At 45.8% G+C, this 26,528-nt stretch overlaps 1 protein-coding gene and 1 long non-coding RNA gene across 3 annotated transcripts in view; one reads left to right on the top strand and one right to left on the bottom strand.

Moving 5' to 3' along the window:
• The first annotated feature begins 403 nt into the window (after positions 1-403).
• Positions 404-24,112, top strand: LOC112060154 (uncharacterized). Its single transcript, XR_002889452.3, has 4 exons — positions 404-2,770; positions 7,175-9,255; positions 14,889-22,486; positions 23,539-24,112. It is a non-coding gene; the product is annotated as an uncharacterized LOC112060154 (long non-coding RNA).
• Positions 11,607-26,528, bottom strand: part of LOC101938004 (nicotinamide N-methyltransferase-like) — a 39,410-nt gene continuing 24,488 nt past the window's right edge. Inside the window, exons 1-3 of one of the 2 annotated variants that reach the window (XM_024109067.3) lie at positions 19,583-19,742; positions 17,116-17,323; positions 11,607-12,979 (exon numbers count right to left, since the gene is read on the bottom strand). In XM_024109067.3, coding sequence (XP_023964835.2) covers positions 12,553-12,979; positions 17,116-17,323; positions 19,583-19,742 — 795 coding nt within the window. In that variant the 3' untranslated portion in view covers positions 11,607-12,552. Of the gene's footprint in view, positions 12,980-17,115; positions 17,324-19,582; positions 19,743-26,528 lie in introns of those variants that run through there. The other variant, XM_065568969.1, reaches the window with a different exon arrangement.

Raw genomic sequence — 26,528 nt, 5'->3', positions numbered from 1 at the left:
TTTCCACAGAGGTACTTGAAAGCTGCTTGTGTTTTGTCAATGGCCTTGACAAAGTTCTTCATCAGACCCAGCTTGATGTGTAAGGGTGGTAACAAAATCTTCCTTGATTCAACAAGTGGTGGATGCTGAACACTTTTCCTCCCAGGCTCCAATGACTGTCGGAGTGGCCAATCTTTCTCGATGTAGTGGGAATCTCTTGCACGACTATCCCATTCGCAGAGAAAACAACAGTACTTTGTGTATCCAGTCTGCAGACCAAGCAAGAGAGCAACAACCTTCAAATTGCCACAAAGCTGCCACTGATGTTGGTCATAGTTTATGCACCTCAAAAGTTGTTTCATGTTGTCATAGGTTTCCTTCATATGGACTGCATGACCAACTGGAATTGATGGCAAAACATTGCCATTATGCAGTAAAAAAGCTTTAAGACTGGTCTTCGATGAATCCATGAACAGTCTCCACTCATCTGGATCGTGAACGATGCTGAGGGCTGCCATCACACCATCGATGTTGTTGCAGGCTACAAGATCACCTTCCAAGAAGAAGAATGGGACAAGATCCTTTTGAGGGTCACGGAACATGGAAACCCTAACATCACCTGCCAGGAGATTCCACTGCTGTAGTCTGGAGCCCAACAGCTCTGCCTTACTCTTGGGTAGTTCCAAATCCCTGACAAGGTCATTCAGTTCACCTTGTGTTATGAGGTGTGGTTCAGAGGAGGAGGATGGGAGAAAATGTGGGTCCTGTGACATTGATGGTTCAGGACCAGAAGTTTCATCCTCTTCCTCTTCCTCGTCTGACTCAAGTGAGAATGATTCTGGTGCATCAGGAACCGGCAGTCCTTCTCCGTGGGGTACGGGGCGTATAGCTGATGGAATGTTTGGATAATGCACAGTCCACTTTTTCTTCTTTGACACACCTTTCCCAATTGGAGGCACCATGCAGAAGTAACAATTGCTGGTATGATCTGTTGGCTCTCTCCAAATCATTGGCACTGCAAAAGGCATAGATTTCCTTTTCCTGTTCAACCACTGGCGAAGATTTGTTGCACAAGTGTTGCAGCATACGTGTGGGGCCCACTTCTTGTCCTGATCTCCAATTTTGCAGCCAAAATAAAGGTGATAGGCTTTCTTAACCATAGTGGTTATACGGCGCTTTTGTGATGCAAAAGTCACTTCACCACAAACAGAGCAGAAGTTATCTGCACTGTTCACACAAGTACGAGGCATCTCTGCTCACTTTGGCTAAACAGAAATGTGTCCCTTTGCAAAATCAAACACTGACAAATAAGAGAGCACGACACTGGATGATTTCTAGAGCTGATCTAGGGCAATTTGTTCAGCAGAGTGATGTAAGCTTCGTTATGATTGTATCATCCATGACTTCTAGGAATAACATGATGCAATTCATATCATGTATGACGCAATACCAGCTTCAGATTGCATCATTCATTGTTTTGCTTAAAAAGCAAGTACTGTCCAAACCCAGTCATAGATTTATTCATAGATCCAGTCAAAGATGTATTTTAGTCATTTCTGGTTTAAATTGAGATCTCTTCCCTTTATAACTCACTTATCCTCCACCATTCCCAAGTCAAGGGTCGTATATACTGACCCAATAGCATATCTTGAAAACTAGAGCCAATCAACAATTTTAAGCATCATTTTCGTTCTCAGTGACCCAGAATTAGTAAAGTTTGACTACATTTATTTCAGAAGCATTTTGGCTGTAGAGTGGTGTAATCTATCTCAGGGGTAGGCAACCTATGGCACGCGTGCCGAACGCGGCACACGAGCTGCTTTTCAGTGGCACTCACACTGCCCAGGTCCTGGTCCCCGGTCAGGGGGGCTCTGCATTTTAATTTCATTTTAAATGAAGCCTCTTAAACATTTTAAAAACCTCATTTACTTTACATACAACAATAGTTTAGTTATATATTACAGACTTATAGAAAGAGACCTTCTAAAAACTTTAAAACGTATGACTGGCACGCAAAACCTTAAATTAGAGTGAATAAATGGAGACTCGGCACACCACTTCTGAAAGGTTGCCGACCCCTGCTCTATCTTATAATACAAAACAACAAAAAATATTGAAATGGAAGCTAAAAATATTTTGTTCTACAAATGTTGAAATGGGACAACTTCCCCCTCCTTCCCCCAGGTTTTCTCCAAAATGAAATGTCTGTGAAATAGGCATTTTGAGAAGTGTTTCCTTTCTGATGGCACTGCCGTCTCTGATGGAGAATGGCTCAGCTGAAGTTTTTCTGAGCAGCTCTATTTTTTTATATCATAAGACAGCTGGAAGCTGAATTGCCCACTCCTCAAGAACAGCATTCTGGTTTACACTATCAAGCGTTTATTAGCAGTCCAGTCGCACCCCCCCATACAGAATTCTAGTCTGAAAATCCTACTAGATTCATCACAGAAATTTAATTTGAAACAGGTGTGTAGCTTGGTTACAAACGCAGCCAGTAGTTTATGGGATGGGATTGGGAAAGGAGTCTGTAAACCATGCACGCAAGTGCATGCTTTGCTCAGCAGTGTTTCCCTTGGTTACTCCCCCCTCCCCATTGCAAGATTTAACAGAGGAAGCAGTGTTACTATTCTTCAAAGCCTTCCTAGCTTCAGCAATAGAGAATTTAAACAGGAAGCTTCTGAAGATGGAGACAACTCAAAGAAATGTCCCTACTTACCTTGCCCTGTCGATCTTTAACTTGTTGTGTTGCTGCCTCCCACTTGGAATAGCTGCTCTCATCTATTCTCTCAGAGTAAGTCTGGCATTTATTTAAGCGTATTTATTTTTTCGTTGATACATTTCCAAACTTTGATTTACAAATATGGTCTTAAAATGTCTGTTACAGAGAGAGTTGGAGAAGCTAACCCTAATTTTCAATGCAAAGGTGTTGAAACATTTGGATTTTATTCCCAGAAGTTATAGGGAACAGTGCAATTTTCTAGGGCTACTTTAAGCAAGTTGTGGGAATTGTTGCTTCCAAAGTTGAATTGACTGGAAAGAGACATTTCTCTTAAACTGTTGCTTTGGTGGTGGTGTTGGGTGTAAATGAAGGATGTGTGTGAGCACTGGAGTGTGGGCTGTTTGTGTGCCTTGTGAGTGGAGAGACGCAGCGCTGAGTTCTGTGTCCAGTGTTCTGACCATTAGCTTAAGGATGGGGATTTTCGCCTCCTTGGGACAGTAGCTGAGGACCTTTGTCCTGGAGTGATCAAATTCTGCCATGAGTTTCATTGTGACCAATGCATACTTAATCCTCTTTCTGTTTATTCACATCACACAACTAACCATGTAGATAGTCACAGTTATGAATATGTGCTGGGACAATTCTGGGAGTAAACAGAGGCCATCAGTCCCTGACAGCACTGCCTCTTTCATGAGGATTCATTAGGAATTGCATTTTTGCATCTATACAAATCATTTGTACTGGTTTTTTCCCAGCTCCCACAGATATGGAATTTTATAGGCAAATCCATCAGTAGGGTTAATGTGCTGAGTAGGAAAATTCCTCTACTTGAAACCTTTGTCTGTGAAAGGTCGTTTTTTTCCCAGTTTTATTGAGATACCCAGCTGATGTGTATTTTCTTCTGAGCAATAACCAAGTGGCATATTGAAGCTGTCATTGCCCTAAGAAACTTGTTGCTCGATGAAGTAAATACACAGGGATGACAGCATGGCCACCACCGATACTCTGATGAGGAATGTGGCTCCACCTTAATTAGCCATGCAATCTCTTTGAGCAAAGACGAAGTGCGTGGCTGGGTTTCAATGCCAACATGTGTCCGGTCTGTGACAGGGTTGGTGACTGGCCAAGTGGAGAGGGGGCATGTGACCGGTGCTTAGCCAGATCTGCTTCTTCCCACTAGAAAACATGGTTTAAACTGGCAGCAGCCTCTCCCACTAGACTGGGAGTAAGGTTATCTCATCAGAGAGAGGTCCTTTCCATGGGGAAGAACACAAACCAGATGACTATGGAATTTGAGGAGGGAATGGGAGGGAAAGAGGGTTAAAGGCATTTGAAAGGTTAGAAGTCAGGGAGGGCGAGGGGCAATATTTCCAGTCACCTTCATTTTCTGCTCTTTTCTCACAGCTCGTGCTTGGCCTTATCAGCTGCCATTACAGTTGTGCTAAGGATATTTTGCTGGGTTTGATCTCACATTCTTTTCCCAGTATTAAGGGCCTTTAGAAGGCCTTTCCCTGATATCTAATCTAAGGTCACTTTCCCAGGAGAATCAGTTTCTCTGTATGCCTGGGTTTCTTCCTCCTTCATGGATTTTTAGGGTTTCTGCAGTGGAGAGAACTTATTCCTTATTTAATTCCAGTGATGGAAACAAAAGTTCCTTTTGCAGATGTTGATTTTCAGAAGAAGGAATAATTATGTACATAGCTCATGAAACTGGTGATGACTCCATAGCATCCGTTGTCGCAAGGTGATACGTTCACCGTCGCTAAAAGCCAGATTTACAAACCTATTTAGGCACCTAAAGATTCAGATAATCGCCTAGTGGGATTTTCAGACGCACCTAGACACCTTATTCCCATTGAAATCCTAAATATTTTTTAAAATCTGCCCTGAGTACTTACACAGCAAGAAGCTATCTGACATTAAGGCTATCTTTAGGCTAGCAGAGACAGAACAAGGTCCAATGGCTGGAAGCTGCAGCTAGAAACATTCAAATCGGAAATAAGACTCAGTCTTTTAGCAGTGAGGGTAATTAAACACTGGAACAACTTACCAAAGAAAGTGCTAAATTCACCATCGTAGGAGTCTTTAAACAGACAGTGCACATCTTCCTAAGAGAAATGCTCTAGTTCTGCCACAAGTTATTGGTCTCAATAGTAAAAAGCGACAGAGTCCTGTGGCACCTTATAGACTAACAGACGTATTGGAGCATAAGCTTTCGTGGGTGAATACCCACTTGGTCAGACGCATTGGATTCTTATGCTCCAATACGTCTGTTAGTCTATAAGGTGCCACAGGACTCTCTGTCGCTTTTTACAGATCCAGACTAACACCACTACCCCTCTGATACGGGTCTCAATAGTGTTCACTTGTATACTGAGAAGAGCAACTTCTTCCACAGCAGGAATGACAGGGTGAAATTCTCTGGCCTGTGTTATACAGGAGCTCGGACTAAATGATCAGAGTGATTCCTTCTGGCCTTAAAAGCTCTGAATTCTTTAGAAAACGGGTAGATCACATTCTGAATACTGCAAACATTCAATAAGCTGCCTACGGAGGCACAAGCCACCACAAGTTATTCACAAAACTACCCACCCAGTAACTTCCAATAATGAAATAACAGCCAGTCTGTTTGCAGGCCAGTCACAGACAGGAGGAGTAAAATTTGGGAAATAAATCGTATTACGACTGTACTTCCCCAGCTCTATCCAGGCATGCTTGTTCTGTGGAGCAAGGGTGTTAAGCCCTAATTCTGCACAGGCCTAACACTGTGAAGATGAGTAGTTCTACCGATGTCCATGGGGTTACTCAGACGTGTAAAGCTATGTGCATGCAGTAAGGCTTTGCAGGATCGGGGCTTTAGTCTTGAGGCCTGTCAAATTTACTTATAAAAAACCCAGAATCTCTTAACCTTTTCTTTTCTTTTGGTGATTGAATGATTGAATTTCTTGCTTTGTATTATTCCACCCTCCCTTCCTCCCCAACCATACTGTGTAATGCAGCAAACAGGGTGTGACAGGAAGATCCTGAAGAGAGCTGATTAAAAATAAAAGGAACTCCCCCCCAAAAATCACAGGAATGTTGATGAATTTTTTTTAATGTTTTCCATTCACACTTTGACCAGCTCTCGTCCTGCATGTCACTGACCTCCATCTGGAAACCTAACCCCCTTTCCTCTGGAGTGTTCAGCCTCCTCCCGTGATGGTCAGATGGAAAGGATGCTAGCCACCTTGTGACTTACTTCCCCACCTGTAAAATGGGCATAGTCGCTCTCCCCTACCTCACTGGGGTGCTGTAGGATAAATTCACTAGTGACTGTGAGGGGTTCAGTTACCATTGTGATGGGGACAGATAAGTACCTAGGATAGATGGATTCCCCCAGAATTTGTTGAACCTCAAAGCATGGTGGAAAGCCCATCTCTTTGAATGGGTATGTCCAAAGGCTAAAACAGCTAATGGTGGGATTTCTGACTGGTGGAAAAATGCAATATGGGAGGAAAGATCTTGGAGACATCATGGATAGTTTGCTGAAAACATCTGCTCAATGTGCAGCGGCAGTCAAAAAAGCTAACATTGTTAGGAGACACTAGGATAGGGATAGATAAGACAGAAAATAATGCCAGTATATACATTCATGATATGCCCACACCTTGAATACTGTGTGCAGTTCTGGTTGTCTCATCTCAAAATATATATATTAGAATTAGGGGTCTGGAACAGGTTCCATCTGAGGCGAGATTAAAAAGACTGTTAAGCTTAGAAAAGAGACGACTAAGGGGGGACATAATAGAGGTCTATAAAATCATGAAGGTTGTAGAGAAAGTGAATAGGGAAGTGGTACTAACCCCTTAACACATAACACAAGAACCAGGGGTCACCCAATGAAATTAATAGGCAGCAAGTTTAAAACAAATATGAGGAAGTACTTCTTCACACAACACACAATTAACCTGTGGAACTACTTGCCAGGGGATGCTGTAAAATGCCACAAGTACAACTGGGTTCAAAAAAGAACTAGATAAGTTCATGGAGGATAGGTCCATCAATGGCTAACAGCCAAGCTGGTCAGGGATGCAACCCCATGCTCTGGGTGTCCCTAAGCCTCTGACTGCCAGAAGCTGGAGTGGACGACAGGGGATGGCTCACTCGATAATTGCCCCGTTCTGTTCATTCCCACTGAAGCACCTGGCACTGTCAGAAGACAGGATACTGGGCTAGATGGACCACTGGTCTGAGCCAATATGGCTGTTCTTATGCGTTTTAAGCTACGTTGGTCATGTGACATTTAATCAACTGACATGTGGTAGGTGAGAGGAAGACATGCAGCTGCTTTTTGATTGTTTCTTTGTAATTCCTATGTCCTTGTGTATATTGACGTCACACGGCGCGTTGGACGGACGCCCTTTGGGGTGGGGTTTTATTAGCCTGGAATTTAAATAACTGTTTTGATGGGTGGGGTGGGCTGTGCTTCCCTTCCAGGTAGAGAATGCAGCTGGGACAGGTGACATGGAGCGAGCGTCCCAAGCTTCCCGCACTGCCCGCATACTGAATATCATCGGGATTGTCATAGGAGTAATTTTCCTCATCATTATAATTGTCGTAGTGGTAGTGGGGAGAACCGCCAAGTGATAGAAGCCAGCGTCCTCTTCGAAAAACTCACCGGCGCTGGACAATAGCCATGTATCCAGTGCGAGCCCTCCTACCTACTCAAAGAGCCAACTGGGCGCAGAAAGGGGAGTCCTCGGCACCACTGAGACTGCCAGCCAGAAGCTGCATCATGCACAAGCACCAGCCTGTCCTTTTAGAAGCATTTCTCCATAATTAATTGCTTTGCGCTTTTGAATTAACCAGATTAACATGTTTTTCTCTATTGGTACGCAAATATATTGTAACAAGATACAATAAAAAAGGATTTGTATACAAGTGTCTCCCTACAAGTTTGTTTCATGTTGGATTAATATACGGGGCCAAAGAATCAAAGGTGTTAATGTAACCATGAAACTACCCAACATTAAACAAGGTTCGGGTTTTTGTGTACAGAGACCTCAGCCTGTTTAATACCCTGGCCAACACACCACTAAAGATGCTTTTAAACTTTTATTAAAGATACAGAAACAAAAGGAAAAGTGTTGCAAAATATATGGTCTTGGCCAGCTAAGCCATACTATTATTAGACAGAAGGGAAAAGGAGAGGGCTAGGAAAGAAAAGAACTAAGGTGCGGGAAAGGAAAGGGCACATAGGAGTATGTGTCTATGTGAGGCACTAGTTTCCCATCCCAGGTAGTGCTCAGGGGTTAGCCAGATCTGGTGGGCATGGTGAGGTCATCTGAGGTCCCTCTCTTTGGCCTGGTCTGGTCAGGACATCTCTTGGGATTAGGACAAAAAAGGCACAATGGAGTCACACTAAATCCCAGGAGACTGCTTGTTTAGAAAGAGCTGTGTGGTAATTTATAACTGCGGGAAGTTGCACGGTTGTCAACCTCAGAGGCGGAAGCAAAACAGGCCTTCTTAGTTAGACTGTCATTTGCTGGAAATAACACAATGAAGTCCGGGAACTGTTCAGCCTGGAAATACCCCAGTCAGGAGGGAGACAGAGGCAGGGCTCCACCCAAGAAAGGCAACAGCTATGGGAGGGTTAGGGGTGGAAGCCCCACATCCTTTCAGAAAGATAAAAATGAAATAAACACACTATCATTTTTTTGCAACATCAACTTGATGCAGCTACATTTTATTCCAGCTCTTCTTGCATGGCTGCCAAAGAGAGATGCCCAGGGCAAAAAATGGTCAGATTAAAGTGACTGCACGCGGTGGAATATTGCAGCTGATTCTCCAGCTGCCTTTACAAGGTGTGGCTAGGCCTATGGTATCTGCACATTCAAAAGAGCCAGAAACGAGCATTTGCCACATGTTTGTAGCTTCCATAGTTCAGAGTCAGTTAGAGGATGGTTGGCTTTTTTCCATACAAAAATCCTTATTTTTAATCAATATGCAAGGTGACTTGTCTAACCAAGAGACGGTGCTCTCATGCCCTAGGATTTATAGAGCTGAAGTAAAGAACCTGGGATCCCACAGGGTCCAGTAAAGCTCTCCCTGCTGCTGCCATCAATGGAAAAATCTACTGGGGTCAAGTCTTCAGCCTCAGATCCATTTTCTTTTCAGGGCTTCTCAAAACCTTTCACTCCACAACATTTTTCTTCCAGAGGGCAGAAAATCCCTGTGCTCTAATGGAGCCCCTGCTGCTTGGTAAACATTCAGATGGGGAAACTGTATCTCTGTTGCAATCACTCTTTCCTATGCTCCAGGAAGCGTGTGTATTTCTTTCTTTCGTGAAGCATGAGTTACGGTAATTAGAAACTAGGGGCCCTAGTCTGTGTGGTGGGAATGGCCTGACTCAGTTGAAAATATTGCACATAAGAATCTCCCCATTCCCATTACTTGTCCTTTCTTTTCAGGCCATTGAGAATTACAGTAATGTGGAAGAGGATTCGGGTGCTGGTGTGTGTGTCTGGGAGGGGCCTCCCCCATGCAAGTTTTTGAAAGGGTATTTACACAGGCTGGAGGTATGTGTGTAATATTTTCACAGACCCTTGGGACTGTTTGGGGCTGCTCCTTGCCTTACAAGCCTGATTAACCTAATGAAAAAGCCCCCTTGTGGGCAACTGGCTGGCTCTGGGGATCGGGAGTGGACCACGGAGTATTTCCCTAGTATGATTCTGTCTGCCTCAGGTCAACAGTAACCAAAAACTGCTGCTGTTTGGTGGCGCCCTCTGTGAAATCATTTGATGGATCTCAGTACAGTTACCAGCAAATGGCTGCGAGCCCTAGCACAGAGTGTTTCCAGGACTGTTTTCTAAGTTCTTAGGCAGGAAGGAGAGGATGTATGTATGGGGAAAGATTGTCTTACTGCTGCTCACGTTGTCCCTTTTCCATAGATAGAGAACTCGAGTAAATACCCCAGCACTATTGCTCCTTTGCCCAATCCCTCAACCTACTGGCTACAGTCCTGCACAGATGGAGAAAGTGAGGCATAGGCTGTTTTGAATACAGCAGTTTCCCTTCAGGCTAATCAGCTTTCCTGTAACTCACTCCCAGCCGAGTTAATGGGGGCCATGTGCAGGCACAGCCCTAGCCCAGTGGACCTGGTCCAACTAATTCTAAACAAAGCCGTCGTTTCTCTCCAGATTCCACCAGTCCGGGTGACACCACTTTGAGAGTGTCACGCAAGAGGGTGGGGTGGTTTTCCCCCCACAAGTTAGCAATTGTAACTTGGAAAGAACAATCTGCTTTTGATTGGATAGAAAGGGAGCGCTTTTCTGAAGCTATTCGCATCTCTGGTGTCAACAACTGCTCAGACTTGCAGCCGGGGCTTAAAGCAGCATGAAAAGAATGTGTGGGGTTGGCGGCTCTATCATCATCTACAAGTAGCAGTGCTTAAAGTACATCCCCAGGTTGGTTTCAGTTTTTGGTTGGGGTTGTGACCCCCTTGAGGCACCCACCCCCACACACACTTTCAGCACCGAGTGTAGCTGAGCTGTGATAGATTGTGACCTCCTTAGGTCTCATAAACTAAGCAGGGTGGGGCCAGCACTGTTCTTGGATGAGAGCCCCATAAAGACAAGGAGAAGCTGCAGGGAGTCACCTGCCTCCCCCTCTGGGTTATAGAAGTATTTGTTTAGGATGAATTAATAAAGGTCAGATGAATCTTGGAGCCTGGATTAGGCAGTGATTTTGAGCCCAGACTATCTGCTTTTTGTTGATCCTCACCTTGGACATTCCCAGACCAGTGCTCTTCGCCATGCCCTGAAACGCTTTCCAGGTCTGCTCAAACCAAATCTAAGTCTGTCCCTCATGGCATTGCAGCGCACTACTGCTCAGCCACCCCCTTGCTAGGTAGCTTGTCTAAGATCACCTGTTGCCGCCAATGGAAATAGCCAACCGGTTCCGTTCAAAGCTTGGCTCCAAGGGTTGGCATTGGCTGCCTACTTTCTGTTGGAATCCCAGTTCCAAATAATGAATGTTGGGGTTCTCTGGCCATGCTGAAATATTTTTTTTAAACATTCGTTTGAGTCGACCTGAAAAAAAATATTTTGCTGAATTTTTGGTGAATCAAAAAGTAAAAGAAAATTCATTTTGGGTCAAATGAAATATTTAGTTCGACAGGAAACTGTGTTTTCTCTAGATTTTGAGTTTTGTTGTTTTTGTTTTGTTTTTATATTGCTGTATTTTTAAAGTAAATTGAAGGACATTTTGAAATGAAAAGTCATTAAAACTTTTCATTTTGAAAGTATTCCAGGGTTGGAATAAGTCAAAACAGCAGATATTTTGTTTTTTTCGGTCAAAACAATTCAGTGAAACCAACACAAATTTGTGACATTTTTGGTATCACCGAATCTGTATTTTTTTCCACCAAAAACAATTTTGGCCAAAAATTTTTTTGCCCAGCTCTAGCTGTGAACTCCATCACTTGCGACATTTAAACCTGGACTGGACACAGCATGGGAAACTGTACTCTCGAGAGCAGCCTGGATTGGCTGAGGGGGCTGGAGGAATAGGATAGCTGGTGCTTGTATTGTGACACTTCCTTCGGGTACCAGGGTTTTCAGGCACCTTGCCACTGCTTGCCCTCAGCGTGAGGAAGTCTTGTCTGTGCACGCAATGTGAAACCACTAGCCTCCGGCAGCAGAAGCACTGCCTTCCTGCCCTTCGTAGGCCTCACTGTCTCAGTACAGATTACCGCTGGGCACATACCTCCCGCTGAGTTCTCGGAATGGCCTCTGGTACGCCCAGCCCATGTTCCACTGAACAGTTACAGAACTCTGAGCTGCTACTCCCTAAAGGAAAAACACACCAGCTTGCAAGATTCAACTGAGGATCACCACTCAACTCAACACACTTCAATATATACACAGAGTGAAAACAGGAATAAGTTTATTATCAAAACAGAGATTCAAGGACAGCAAGTGAGGATATTGCAAAGCAGTGGTTACATATCAAACAAAATCATAACGTGTTTTCTAGAGCCGGCACTCACCTAACCAGGCATTCCGCTATCTCCTACGAGATAGCTTACCCCACATCCTTTTCTCAGAATTTTCAACCAGTTTAGCTGAGATCCCTTCTCATCAAATCAATCCTGCTGGCAGTCCTCACAGACTGAAGGAATAACTGGAGGTTCATCTGCACCCCCGATATAGTTTCAAAAGTTCATTGCCTTATGCCTAATCAAGATAACCCCTGCTGGCTTATTTTTTCCTGAAGCCCCTGCAATCAATTGATTAGCATTTGGCTCAGATTGTAAATGGGTGTCCTTTGGGAACCACACAATGCTCAGTTTGCACATGATGAGCCAGCGTGACATACGCATCTCTGTCTTGCATGACAGAGGTATGTGGATCACCTGGTGGCCTGCCTTAATTCACAGTCCTAGGGAACATCATTTTTAGTATAGATCCATAACTATTCACATCTTTTCCATACATATATCTTGCAATGATTATGACGATCAGTGTGACACAGGCTTCATTAGAGACCTTACGTGACCCCTTTTGACGAACCCAGGAGATCCCTCTACACCTATGTACCCTGGGGCCATCTGCCAGTTGGCATCAAGGGGTCCTTGGGTCACATGTCCTATCTCTCAATTCTACATTCTTTGATTAATGCACATGCCAATGCAAAATCACGTGCAGGTTTGGCTCTGAGAAGCCCCCACCCCAGCTCCCTGTGCTCCACGCTCCCTACAACTCCCTGCCCCTCACAGAGCCAAAATACAAGTTTGCCCCAGGCGCCTTTTTCCCTAAGGCCAGCCCGGCCCTTTCCCTTGCGCCAAGGCTCTTTCTTGCTCATTTTCAGCAGGACTAAGCAGGCCGCTTGCACGCAACCAGACTCAGCACAGCCTCAAAATCTGAAAATGTGCGTTGGGAACGGTTTGGAGTCACCTCCATACATTGTACATCATACCCGGCCTCTCTCAGGGCTTCCTCCACCGACTCCCGCTCCAGGTAGAGGCAGGAGAACCTGCGTTGGCCTACCATGTAGTAGGTTTCTTTCAGGACTATCACCATCACCAAGTGGCCTCCTGGCTTTAACAGAGAACTGATGTTCTTCAGTGCTGCACGATAGCTGTTCAGGTCTTTGCAGGCAGCTTCCAAGCACAGTGCGGAGAGCAGGCAGTCGGCCTGGGGCAGAGACGCAGGGGCCAAAATGTTGGATTTGGACACATCGCATTTCAGAACCTGCTTGACTTTCTTTCTCAACTTCTCTTCCTTCTCAGCCCACTTTTCCCTGCAAGAAATGTTATATTGTGTACTATTGCATGATTTTCAGTCTGTCCATTAGATCGCAGCAAGGGGATGTTCAATGGACTCGAAAGGCAGCATATTTAAAACTAATAAGAGGGGACGCTTTTTCCATACGGCACGCGATTAACCAGTGGAACTCATTGTCACAAGACATCGCTGAGGCCAAGAATTAGACAAAAGGATCTGATATTTACATGGATAATAGCCAGTTACATTACAGTAGGGATTAATCATAACTGAGCCCTGAAGGGCTATAAACCCTCCTGCTTCAGGGCATAAGCGAAGCCCTGACTAGCTGGAGTTAGGAGGAAACGTTCCCTGGGTGCTAGGCATTTCACAATTGTCAAACTGCAGAGCAATGCAGCAGTAGCAAGAGAGGATATTGGTGTGACTCTCCATTCCTACTGATCCAGGAGCATGCGGAGCTTTGGGCAGCTCAGCATTTTCTCTTTGCCTCAACACCTTCTGTGCTTCTGATCTATGCCGGGAAGGAGGAGGCTCCAGTGTTTAGCATGCTAACCTAGAACCCCGGAGACCTGCATTCAGTTCTGTGCTCTGCCACAGATCCTTCTGCGTGGCTTTGAATAAGTCGCCGTCGCTCTGTGCCTCAGTTCCCTCTCTGGATAATGGGGGTAATGTCACAAGGGTGTTGAGAGTCAATGCATTAATAAAAATAGAGAGTCTCTCAGACACTATGGCGATTGGGGCTGTATGAGTTCTCAGATAAATAGTCTCATGCCTCTTCTGCAGCCCTTCTTCCCCCAACCCCCCATCATTCCAGTCCTGGGCTGCACCCTTCAACAGCTCTGCCTGAACAGCCCCCCTGTTGTTCCAGTCCTGGGCTCTCCCCACCCCTCCAGCTTTGCCAATGCACCTCTATCCAGACCTGCGTTCCCTGACCCTTGCTAGGCCAGTCCTGCTCCCCCTACACACAGATACACAGCTCTGCTGATGCCCCTGAGTCCTAACCTACAGCACTCCTTGCTCTTCCAACCTGGCACCTCTCCTGAACTGAGACTGCCACTGGTGTGGATTTCAATTAAAATCAAGTAGCTACAACTATTCACTCTGAAAATAGAAGGGCTGATGTACTTGGAAATATTTATGTGGATGTTTAGCTCTGGAGAGAGATTAGATAGCAAGTCTCTGCAACACAAAGCCCCACATCGGACTGAAACAGCATCGCTGCCATACACAGAGACAGATGCTCTATCTAGATACAACGGTTGTTTTATTATTGATCAGTTTTGTTAACTCATTCACACCATGGCCATTTGCAGACCTGTGTAAAGACACGAGCCCTGTTCCAAGACTAACTAGAACTTTTTATTCTAGACAGGTTTCAAAGTAGCAGCCGTGTTAATCTGTATCCGCAAAAAGAACAGGAGTACTTGTGGCACCTTAGAGACTAACACATTTATTAGAGCATAAGCTTTTGTGGGCTACAGCCCACTTCTTCGGATGCATAGAATGGAACATATATTGAGGAGATATATATACACACATACAGAGAGTCGGGACTGGGCTATCTTGATTATCACTTCAAAAGGTTTTTTTCTCTTACTTAATTGGCCTCTTAGAGTTGGTAAGAAAACTCCCACCTTTTCATGCTCTCGGTATGTGTGTATATATATCTCCTCAATATATGTTCCATTCTATTCATCCAAAGAAGTGGGCTGTAGCCCACGAAAGCTTATGCTCAAATAAATTTGTTAGTCTCTAAGGTGCCACAAGTACTCCTGTTCTTTATTCTAGACAAGATCTCAACAAGGTCCCATGAGAGGCCCCTGCTGGCCCAGAGTGGAATTTTAAAGATATTTACACGCTATTAGGAAATACAGTTTGTGTGGTTTTCCAGATTTCAATTTCCTGTTTAAACCATAACCCCACAGGAAACTAAAAAGCAAGAGGCATCCACGTTCCCTGCATTGGCCAAGCCGCAGGCTACAATGACTGAACCGTATTCAACCAGAGCGGAAAAAGGACGAATTGAGAGAAGCAGGAGTGGGATCAGTGTTTGTACAGCTGCACTTACACAGTTGGCAGTAACTACTTGCACTCCACTGAATGAATGTCCTGGGAGGGGTAATGCCCAGAACTACAAATCTGGAAATTATCAAGTAAGGAGAAACTCTGGCATGGCGCAGCAAAGGTGATGTGTATAGAAACCTGCTTACCAGAACTGGGGAATTTAAGTAAAGGTCTGTGTCCCGGTTGTTCATTTCAATATGACTTTGGATTCAGGTTTCAAATCCCTCCACATATGCTTTTGAAAGACACACACTCAGTCCTTTCCATCTATGGTGGGAGCAATGGTCATGCAGTCAAAGCAAAGACCGGCGTTCTAGTTCTCACTCTGCCACTGACTTCCTGTGTGATCTTGGGCATGCCACTTTCCCTCTCTGCACCTTAGTCGCCCCATCTTTAAAATGGAGATAAAAATGCTTCCTTATCTGTCTATGCAGTGTAGTTGTAGCCATGTTGGTCACACGAAATTAGAGACTCCAGGTGGGTGAGATAATATCTTTTATTGGACCAACTTCCATCCAATAAAAAAAATAAAAAATTGGCCACTGTCGGAAGACAGGATACTCTGCTAGATGGATCTTTGGTCTGACCCGGTATGACAGTTCTTATGAGATGGAAGGTGATTGAAAATTGTGAAGTATTAGTACATATTAGAATAGTTATTTCAGTACAATAGTGTGAAATTTAGATTGTAAGCTCCATGGAGCAGGGACCTTCTTTTTGCTGTATGTTTGTACAGCACCTAACACAAGGGGGTCCCTGGTCCATGGCTATGCTGAAACAATTTTTAGAGTGGGGGTGCTGACAGCCATTGAACCCAATTGTAAACCCTGGATATAATGCAATCAACTTCAAGCCAGGGGGTACTGCTGCATCCCCAGCCTCCTTACTTCCAGCACCAATGCATGCAACGCATCATGTTACCTATAAAAGTCTCCCTAAGGTGGATCCTTTTGAAATAGAGGGGTGTCAACATGAAATTTTGTCCTGAGAATTATTATTAAAGGCACCAAGCATGAAAGGAAAAATGACAAATTCTATGCACAAAGAGAATGGATGCTCTACATTTTCAAAAGTGACTAGTGATTTTGGGAGACTCTTTTTGGGTGTCCAACTTGAGCTACCTTAAAGGGAGCCTGATTTTCACGTGGGAAGTGCTTAGGACATGCTAGATTTGGGCCTCTTTTACAGCATCTCATTTAATGCACCCAAAAAACTAGTCCCCTGGGAAAATGTGCAGAATTGGTCAGAAAAATGTCCAAACCCAACTTTGATGGAAAATGATGTGGGGAAGTTACACGAAGATGTCCATGGTTTTTTTTTTGTTTTCCAACCAGCTGCAATTAGTAAAAAAAAAAAAAAAAAAAAATTAGTTACTTAAGTTTGAGAAGCATGCAGGCTTCAGCGCTCTGAGAGAGGTATGGGAGGGTTTCCTGATAGCAGCTACAGAGAATGTGTGACAGGATCATTCTTCTGAGTTGTTTTATAATAAAGGCTGAAAAGAGAGGACTGTTGTTCTGTGTGCAGCACTATTCTAGTCAAAAATTTTACACAACACAGAGATAAGCCCTAAGCCCTGATCCTGAAACACTTATACACTGCTTCACTTCAGGCAATGTATTATTATTGATTATTTGTATTACTACAGCGCAGGGGTGCTGGAACAATTTGTATAGGGGAGGTGCTGAGAGCCATTAAACCAAACTGTAAACCCTGTATATGATGGAAACCAGTTCAATCCAGGTGGTACTGCGGCATCCCTAGTTCCAGCAACTATGTGGCTATGGCTTGTGGGTACTATGGTAATTAAGATAATATCATAATAATTATAACTAATAATAAGAGTGACGCATGACCTATAGGGTTCAGCTGGCAGCTTCCACACATGGCAGTTGGATCCATGAGCGAGCGCTTCCAGTAGATTCTCATTTCTTGAGCCTCCCTGCGTCTGTCGTATGTCAGCCTGTTGGGTGACCTAGTCCTGTGTTTTTACATCATACTCTAGTAAGAGGTCCCCTCCCCTGCAGGGGTTCATTTCAGTGACAAGACATGTTTCCTTTCATCATCAGTAGCCAGGTCTCCCTCCCTTACCTATCTCCTTCCAGCTCACACACGTATTTCACCACTGGAGTCCAGTCGAACGCTCCTGGCTCATTCTTCAGCCATTTCTCCAGTTCCTGGCGGTTCCGGTCGGTATAGTCCGAAGCGATGATCTCCTTAAAGTTCTCGCAGGCGGAGAGGAGCTGATAAATGGTGGGGCCGCTGCCGATGTCAATCAGGGTGTCGCCTTTCACCCCACCTGGTTTGGAACGTCGGGGAACGAAGTTACATTGGCGCATTGCACGACCCATAAGTCGGAGAAGTTGTACTCACTGCTGGTTGGGGGTTTTCTGGGGGGGGGGGGGCTTTTTGTTTGTTTGTTTGTTTTATTTGCTCCTTTGATGCCTCATGCGAATGGTATGTAGGATGGAACACTCCTCCAGCAACAGCCTCATCATCTAAGGAGGTGTGTCCTAGTTAGGGCCTTTGCCTAGGACTAAATAAATCTGCCACCGACTCGCTGTGTGACTTTGGTGCGTCACTTAATCTGTCTGAGCCTCAATCCTTCGTGTGTTAAGTGGGAATAACAATCCTGCCTTGTACATTTTGTCTATTTAGATTATAAACTCTCTGCCAAGGCTGAAGTTGGCTCCTTATTCCCAATTCCTTGTTTGTGGTACCAGCTTCCTATCCATTGTTCCCAGCTGTGTATTTAACCTCCACAATTATTTAAAAATATGTCAATGTAAGATTAATTATTTTTAGAAATTTCATCAAATGTATGTGATTGAATGTGCTAAAAATGTAAATGATTGATTACTTATTTATTAATTGAATGACCAAAGAAGTGGATTGGCAGTGTGACATTGCGCAGTAACAAAACTTAAACTCAGCCAGCGGCATGCCTCAGTTCCTTCGGAATAGTCTAACAGTGACCGGGGTGTGTCACTTGGGGTGACCCAAGACTAATTTTGTCATGTTCGGCCCGTCAAAACCCAGCTCCTTACTTCGTTAGTAATTGAATAATCAGATCATTATCTTTTACATTTTCATCGGTTCAATCACACTGATCAATACATTTTTAAATAATGTTGGTCTTTGAATAAGGGTCTAGGAACCATGAATAAGGAACCGACTTCAGTCTCAGAGCTCTCTAGGGAAAGGACTTCCTATGTGCGTGTACAGCGCTCAGCACAAACAGGGTCCCGATCTCAGCTGGGGACTCTCTACACTATCACAATAATCATTCTATAGAAGCTCATTATCATAGCTGTTCTGATACCATGATCCTGAACATGCTTTAAAAATGTTGCTAGGTTAGATTAAAAAACTAGAAAACCAGAGTAGGGAACCGGCAGTGGAAAAGGTAACCCAGAATAGCCGAGTTATAAACTGCTTAGCGGTGAGCCCAATCATATGCTATAAAATCCTGTGGAGAAGTTCTCCAGGGTTTGTAGTAACATCAGTCACCCCTAGTCCATTTCCAGGTTTAGAATCCAGCTAGCAACATCTGTTACTTTTCATAATATATAACAGGAAAGAAATCAGATTAATTTATGAAGAGGCAGGTTTTTTTTTTAATTCCTGTGATATTCAAGGGTTTAACTGCTTGTGCAACAGTGAGGACAGTTCCAGATTGCAACATTGATCATAACAGGATGCAGGGAGCCAGGTCACCTGCTCCTTTTACTAGTTGCAATTTGCAGTCCAGCCGAGTCAGTGATTTTAATTCTCGTGGAAGTCTGGGGTTGATGACACAGATGGCTCCCTACTCTGGGTCCCCCCTCCTGATTCTGCCATTCCAGCCTTGGGCCTCACCCTCAATTCTGCCATTGCATCTTATTCTTGAGCCTCAGCTTCCACTCGCTCTTCCCCTCCTGGGCTGGACCACACACTGCTCTGCTAATGCAGCTCAATCCTATACTACAATACGCTTGTTATTCTAATCCCGAGCTTCACTATACACGGCTCTGCAGACGCTCTTCAATCCTGACTCACCGTCCCTACCTTTCTCTAGGCTAGGTCTCCCCCAGCCCCAGCTCTGCCAATACCCCTCAATCCTGACCCACAGCACCTCCCATTATTCCAGCCCTCGACCTCTCCAAAATTGAGATTGCCCCGACATATGGATTTTAAAGGGGAAAATCAAGTAGCTAACACTAGCGGCAACACTTAGAAAATGAAGGGGCTGACATACTTTCAGTAGCTTGGTGTGAGTATGTAGCTCTAGAGATTAGGGTGTGTGACATACAAAACCCCACATCATACTGAACCATCATGGCCTCTGCAGCTGCTAATTAAAGTAAGAAACACTCTCAATGTTATTTATTATGTGCATGCCCCGAACATGCCATGAGTATGAAGACAAGACGCCTGTCCCCAAAGCCTTACTACCCTTATAGAGCCTCGTCATTTCCCGCCAGACAGCATTATTAAACGAGCATGCGATGACAGGACAGGGGAGGAGCTGAGAACTTCTCAGCCCTAGGGCACTATGCCCGCAGGACACTATACTCACCTGAAATGAATATCTTAAACAGGCTTCTCAGGTTTAATTCCAGAATTTCATTCCCTTGGCAATGACTGGAACCGAAGGAATAGTAGGTTTTCAAATACGCTGCAGGGTCAAAATCTTTCTGGTGAGCTTCTCCCCCCGTGAAACTAGCTGGAGATTCCATCTTGCACAAACAACCTCTGCTCTGCGTTTGTTCCCAGAGGAGGCGGATAGCTCCTCCTGTTGATACTTTAACCCCTCCTTGTACTGACAATTTTCAATTTCACTTCAGACTAAGACATTTTTCAGGCTGAAAAAAACCCCCACAGGTTCTGCAAGATTTTCTCAGTCTGCAGAATCAAAAGAAGCAGCAGCTGAAAAGAATATACGGGGAAGAAAGTGTGTCTGAGGCAGGGTGACCATATTGTCCCAAAGGGAAAATGGGACACTGTGTGGGGCTGGCCCGAGGCCCCCCTGCACGGGGCCAGCCTGAAGCCCCCTGCCACCCACCCACATGGGGCTGGCCCAGCCCAAGCTGCTCTCCTGAGCCTTCCTTCCCTTCCTCTCAGGGCTGGCATTGCCACTCTCCCACCTCCACCCGCACATTCCTCCGTGCCCCGCTAGGGGGTGCACCCCACTTTTGTTGCCAAACTAGGCATTTGTCCCATTTGCTGTTGCCAACTGATGATCAGTTGGCAAGAACAAACGGGACAAATGCCAAAAAAAGTGGGGACGGTTGGGACAGGGCTTTAAAAAGGGACTGTCCCAGCCAAAATGGGACATATGGTCACCCTAGTCTGAGGCTACGTCTACACTAGCCGTGGGATGATGATCTGGTCCTGAGCTCAGATGATCTGGTCTGGTCTGGAGCTCAGTCAAATGCTCCCAGCTCATTCCTCAGCCATTTCTGCATCTCCTGGGGGTTCTGATCCATCTAGTCTGTGGCAATGATCTCTTTGAAGCTTTTGCTGGTATATGGTGGGGCTGGTGCAGATATCAATCAGGGTCTCCCCTTTAATATCGTCTGATTTGGAATAAACAATCCCAACTTCTCGGGACATACAGCAGCAGGGGATAGATGATAAAGTTGGATGGATAGAGGCTGAGTTTAGCAAGCTTAAGGATTTCTTCTCTACCTTTCTTAAGGGTTTCAGAAGGCCGTTTCCCATGAGAGGTAAAACGCAACAAAGGACCCTGTATACCGCATTCCCCCCACACAGGGATGTCTGTAAAGTGCTTTGAGATCAGCATGTGAAAGGGCTATTGTGAAAATGCTCAATAGAGACAACAGTCTGAATACATGGCTAAAAACTGAGGTTGTCACTTAGGCTTGCGTGAGCCCCATTCAGATGAGAACTTCGAGATCTGGCCCATTGAAGTAGGAAGAGTCCCCTTACATGCCCTGCGCTGGTCAGGATAGGCAGCCCTTGATTGCAATGCCCAGTAGCTGTATGCACTGCTGGTGCACTGCCAAGATGGTGCACTGCCAAGAAACAGGGCATGGCTATGGCTCACCTTCCATCCAACATTGCTCATAGAAGTACCCTGGGTCCAAAGTGGGGGAAGAAATAAAGCAGCAGCATTGCATCATCTTATCATATTAATTGTGAGTTTCGCAGTATTTGCCATTTTTCTTTACAGCTGGAACTTTAAGTACCTTCCAGGTGACCACAAGCCCTGGAGCATGAACAGCCCGGGACAAACACCCGCTGCGAGTGGCACCATGGAAACTACTTGACTGGCAGCTCCTGGCTTGATGGCCCTCGCTGGCTTCTTTAATATCACTGACTCATCCGTGCAATTCTGGGACTAGGGAGGGATGGAGGATTGCATGGGCTGAGGAGCTGATCACACCTCTAGAGAGACTGTATTCCAGGCAATGGATGAGATGGGATCATTTACTCTGCCCTGATTTGGGCAGTGAGCACCATCTCCCATGCTCGCTCTGACCCCTGCACCTTTTCTCTCCCCTTTAAGCTGCCATGGCCCGGTACTGTTCCACCTCCCCAGTGTTGATCCTTGGGCCTGGTCTATACTGAGTTTAATTCAAATTTAGCAGCGTTAAATCGAATTAACCCTGCACCCATCCACACAACAAAGCCATTTATTTCGAAATAAAGGGCTCTTAAAATCGATTTCTGTACTCCTCCCCGACGAGCGGAGTAGCACCAAAATCGATATTGTCATTTCCAATTAGGGTTAGTGTGGCCGCAATTTGATGGTATTGGCCTCCGGGAGCTATCCCACAGTGCACCATTGTGACCGCTCTGGACAGCAATCTGAACTCAGATGCACTGGCCAGGTAGACAGGAAAAGCCCCGCGAACATTTAAATTTCATTTTCTGTTTGCCCAGCACAGGAGAGCATAGGTGACCACAGAGAGCTCATCAGCACAGGTAACCATGCAGGCCGATAATCGAAAAAGAGCACCAGCATGGACCGTACGGGAGGTACTGGATCTGATCGCTATATGGGGAGAGGATTCAGTGCTAGCAGAACTTCGTTTGAAAAGACGAAATGCCAAAACTTTTGAAAAAATCTCCAAGGGCATGATGGAGAGAGGCCACAATAGGGACTCAGAGCAGTGCCGCGTGAAAGTCAAGGAGCTCAGACAAGCCTATCAAAAAACAAAGGAGGCAAACGGTCGCTCCGGGTCAGAGCCGCGGACATGCCGCTTCTACGCCGAGCTGCATGCAGTTCTAGGGGGGGCCGCCACCACTACCCCACCTCTGACCATGGATTCCGAGGCGGGGGTAATTTCATCAGCCACACCTGAGGATTCTGCGGATGGGGAAGAGGAGGAGGACGAGCTTGCGGAGAGCACACAGCACTCCGTTCTCCCCGACAGCCAGGATCTTTTTCTCACCCTGACTGAAGTGCCCTCCCAAGCCAGTACCCAAGACCATGACCCCATGGAAGAGACGTCAGGTGAGTTTAGCTTTTAAAATATAAAACATGGTTTAAAAGCAAGCGGTTTTTAATGATTAATTTGCCCTGAGGACTTGGGATGCATTCGTGGCCAGTACAGCTACTGGAAAAGTCTGTTAACATGTCTGGGGACGGAGCGGAACTCCTCCAGGGACATCTCCATGAAGCTCTCCTTCTCCAAAAGCCTTTGCAGAAGGTTTCTGGGCAGTGCAGCCTTATTCCATCCTCCATGGTAGGACACTTGACCATGCCATTCTAGTAGCAAGTAATCTGGTATCATTGCATGACAAAACCTGGCAGCGTATGGTCCCGGTGTTTGCTGGCATTCAAGCAACACCGTTTTTTATCTCGCTGTGTAATCCTCATGAGAGTGATATCGCTCATGGTAACCTGGTTGAAATATGGGAATTTAATTAAGGGGACAGAGGTGGCCCTTCCTACTGGGCTGTTTGCCTGTGGCTGAAAAGAAATCCTTCCCTGGAGTTAGCCAAGCGCGGGGACGGGGGGGATTGGTGCTGAGCTTTTTGCCTTTGGCTAGCAGGGATCTTCCCTGATACCAGCCACACGGTGGGGGGAGGGGTACAGCGATCATCCCAGATAATTCATGGCGGGTGGGAGGATCGGGGGGTTAGTTTGGTTTCTGCAGGGATCTTCCCTGATACCAGCCACGTGATGGTGGGAGGGATAAAGCGATCATCCCAGAGAATTAGATGGGGGGGGGGGGTTAGTTTGTTTTCTGCTGCTGAAGGTTAACAGGAAAACTGCAGCAGTCAATGGGCTTTGCTTGGTATGTGGGAAAGGAGGGCGCAGAAGCCAAAAGACAATGGCTTACCATGGCCACATGCAAGCCAAATTCTGTTTTCCGGACCTGCGTCTGTGATCTCTAACACCAAAGCCACAGGCACTCAATATTAAGATGGAATATGCGACCTTGTACTGAAATCACATGTGCTATGTAATGTGAATAGTGTTTTTCACCGTGAAAGAGTATAAGCATTATTCTGTAAAATGTATCTTTTTAAAAACTTCTCTCCTTTTTTCCATCCCTCCAGCAGCTGCAAATTTTTCACGCCTCCCTCCTCCATCCCGAACGCTATCTCAGATAAGGTGGCGGAGAAAGAGGACGTGAGACGAGATGTTCTCGGAAATAATGGAATGCACCCGCAATGAAAGAGCTCATTTGAATGAGTGGAAGGACACGGTATCTAAGTACAGGAAAGATGCCAGTGAACGTGAGGTCATGAGGGACGCTCGAGATGAGAGGTGGCAGGCTGCAACGCTGGGGGTGCTGCGTGATCAAACGGACATGCTCCGGTGTCTGGTGGAGCTTCAGGAACGGCAGCAGGATAACAGAGTGCTGCTGCAGCCACTGTATAACCTCCCTCCCCCCTCACCATGTTCCATATCCTCCTCACCCAGACGTGTAAGAACGTGGGGGGGGTGAGGCTCCGTGCATCCTCCCACTCCACCCCAGTGGACAGCTCAACCAAAAGGCAGTCATTATATTGAATTTTTTCAGTGACCTTTTACTTCCCTCCTATCCTCCTCCCAAACCTCATCCGGGTTACCTTGTTGGTTCTCTCCCTATGTTTATAATCAATTAATAAAGAATACATGATTTTTAAACGATAGTGACTTTATTTATTTTAAAAGCAAGCTGTGATTTAAGGGGGGAGGGTGGTTTGCTTACAGGGAATGAGTCAATCAAGGGGGCGGGTTTTCAACAAACAGAACTTTCACACCGTAGCCTGGTCAGTCATGAAACTGGTTTTCAAAGCTTCTCTGATGCGCAGCGCTTCCTGGTGTGATCTTCTAATCGCCCTGGTGTCTGGCTGCGCATAATCAGCAGCCAGGCGATTTGCCTCAGCCTCCCACCCTGCCATAAAGGTCTCCCCCTTACTGTCACAGAGATTGTGGGGCACACAGCAAGCAGCAATAACAATGGCGATATTGGTTTGGCTGAGGTCTGACCGAATCAGTAACGAGTGCCAGCGACCTTTTAAACGTCCAAATGCACGTTCTACCACCATTCTGCACTTGCTCAGCCTGTAGTTGAACAGCTCCTGACTCCTGTCCAGGCTGTCTGTGTATGGCTTCATGAGCCATGGCATTAAGGAGTAGGCTGGGTCCCCAAGGATAACTATAGGCATTTCAACATCCCCAACGGTTATTTTCTGGTCCGGGAAGTAAGTCCCTTGCTGCAGCCGTTTAAACAGAGTAGTGTTCCTGAAGACGCGAGTGTCATGAACCCTTCCCGGCCAGCCCACGTTGATGTTGGTGAAATGTCCCTTGAAATCCACAAGTGCTTGCAGCACCATTGAAAAGTACCCCTTGCGGTTTGTGTACTGGGTTCCCTGGTACTCCGGTGCCAAGATAGGGATATGGGTTCCATCTATCGCCCCACCACAGTTAGGGAATCCCATTGCAGCAAAGCCATCCACTATGACCTGCACATTTCCCAGAGTCACTACCTTTCATAGCAGCAGCTCAGTGATTGCTTTGGCTACTTGCATGACAGCAGCCTCCACAGTAGATTTGCCGACTCCAAATTGATTCCCGACTGACTGGTAGCTGTCTGGCGTTGCAAGCTTCCACAGGGCTATCACCACTCACTTCTCAACTGTGAGGGCTGCTCTCATCTTGGTATTCTGGCGCTTCAGGGCAGGGGAAAGCAAGTCACAAAGTTTCATGAAAGTGCCCTTACGCATGTGAAAGTTTCACAGCCACTGGGAATCGTCCCACACCTGCAACACTATGCGGTCCCACCAGTCTGTGCTTGTTTCCCGGGCCCAGAATCGGCGTTCCATGGCTATAACCTGCCCCATTAACAGCATGATCTCCAAAGCACCGGGGCCCGCGGTTTGATAGAATTCCATGTCCATGTCCTCACCACGCTCGCCGCCACGCTGCCGTAGCCTACTCCTCGCTGCCTGGTTTTGCAGGTTCTGGTTCAGCATAAACTGCACGATAACGTGTGAGGTGTTTACAATGTTCATGACTGCTGTCTTGAGCTGAGCAGGCTCCATGCTTGCCATGGTATGGCGTCTGCACTGTTCACCCAGGAAAAAGGCGCGAAACGGTTGTCTGTCGTTACCTCCCTGGAGAGGGGGGAGGATGTACCCAGAACCACCCGTGACAATGTTTTTGGCCCCATCCGGCATTGGGATCTCAACCCACAATTCCAATGGGCGGAGGAGATTGTGGGAATTATGGGACAGCTACCCACAGTGCAATGCTCCAGAAATCAACGCTAGCCCCGGAACATGGACGCACAACGCCGAATTAATGTGCTTAGTGTGGCCGCATACATTTGACTTTATACGATCTGTTTCCAAAATTCGAATTATATAAATTCGGATTAATCCCGTAGTGTAGACATACCCTTGGATTCTGAGAGGCCCTATTTTTATGCTTCCCCTCATACTCTCCCATTGACTTTGGATGGCCTGCCTGACTCCTGGGCACAGTCATGTTGTCACAGCACAAACTGGAGTTGCTGGCAATTTTCTGGAGGACAATGCTACACTCAGTGCAGCTGTGCTGACAGGCTCTTTTAACGAGAATGACTGACCCATCTCATCCTACCACTAGAGGTGAAAGGTAACTAAGACAATCTCCAGGTGTGAAATCATGTTTCAGTTATAATATCTGCAGCTATAATGCAGCATTGGTGTGGACAGCGCAGAGCAAAACACAGCAGAGATTCAACACCTAAGAATAGCTAATAGCCTGGTGGTTTGGGCAATCAGCAGGGGGCGGGAGAAGTTTATGTCAGTGCTTTAAATAAGGCAGAGCAGGACCTTGAACCTGGTGTTTGCAGGTGAATGCCCTACCCCTCAGGCTACTGGCAAGTCTGGGCTTGGTCTTTCACTACCGCTAGTTATTTGAGAAAAACTTGAAAAGTCTCAGGTCCCTCGCAATGCAGAACAGGAACATTTTTGAAATGTCGTAAGTTTGGCCATGACAAGAAAGCATTTCTCATCCATTTCTATTCACTATCTCCTGCCTATGTCTGGTAGCATAACGGGGGATAAACGTATCT

Source organism: Chrysemys picta, chromosome 16, assembly GCF_011386835.1.
Source record: "Chrysemys picta bellii isolate R12L10 chromosome 16, ASM1138683v2, whole genome shotgun sequence".
Classification (NCBI taxonomy): Eukaryota; Metazoa; Chordata; order Testudines; family Emydidae; genus Chrysemys; species Chrysemys picta.
Note: the sequence above shows the minus strand (reverse complement) of the source record. Positions and strands in the feature narration are given on the sequence as shown.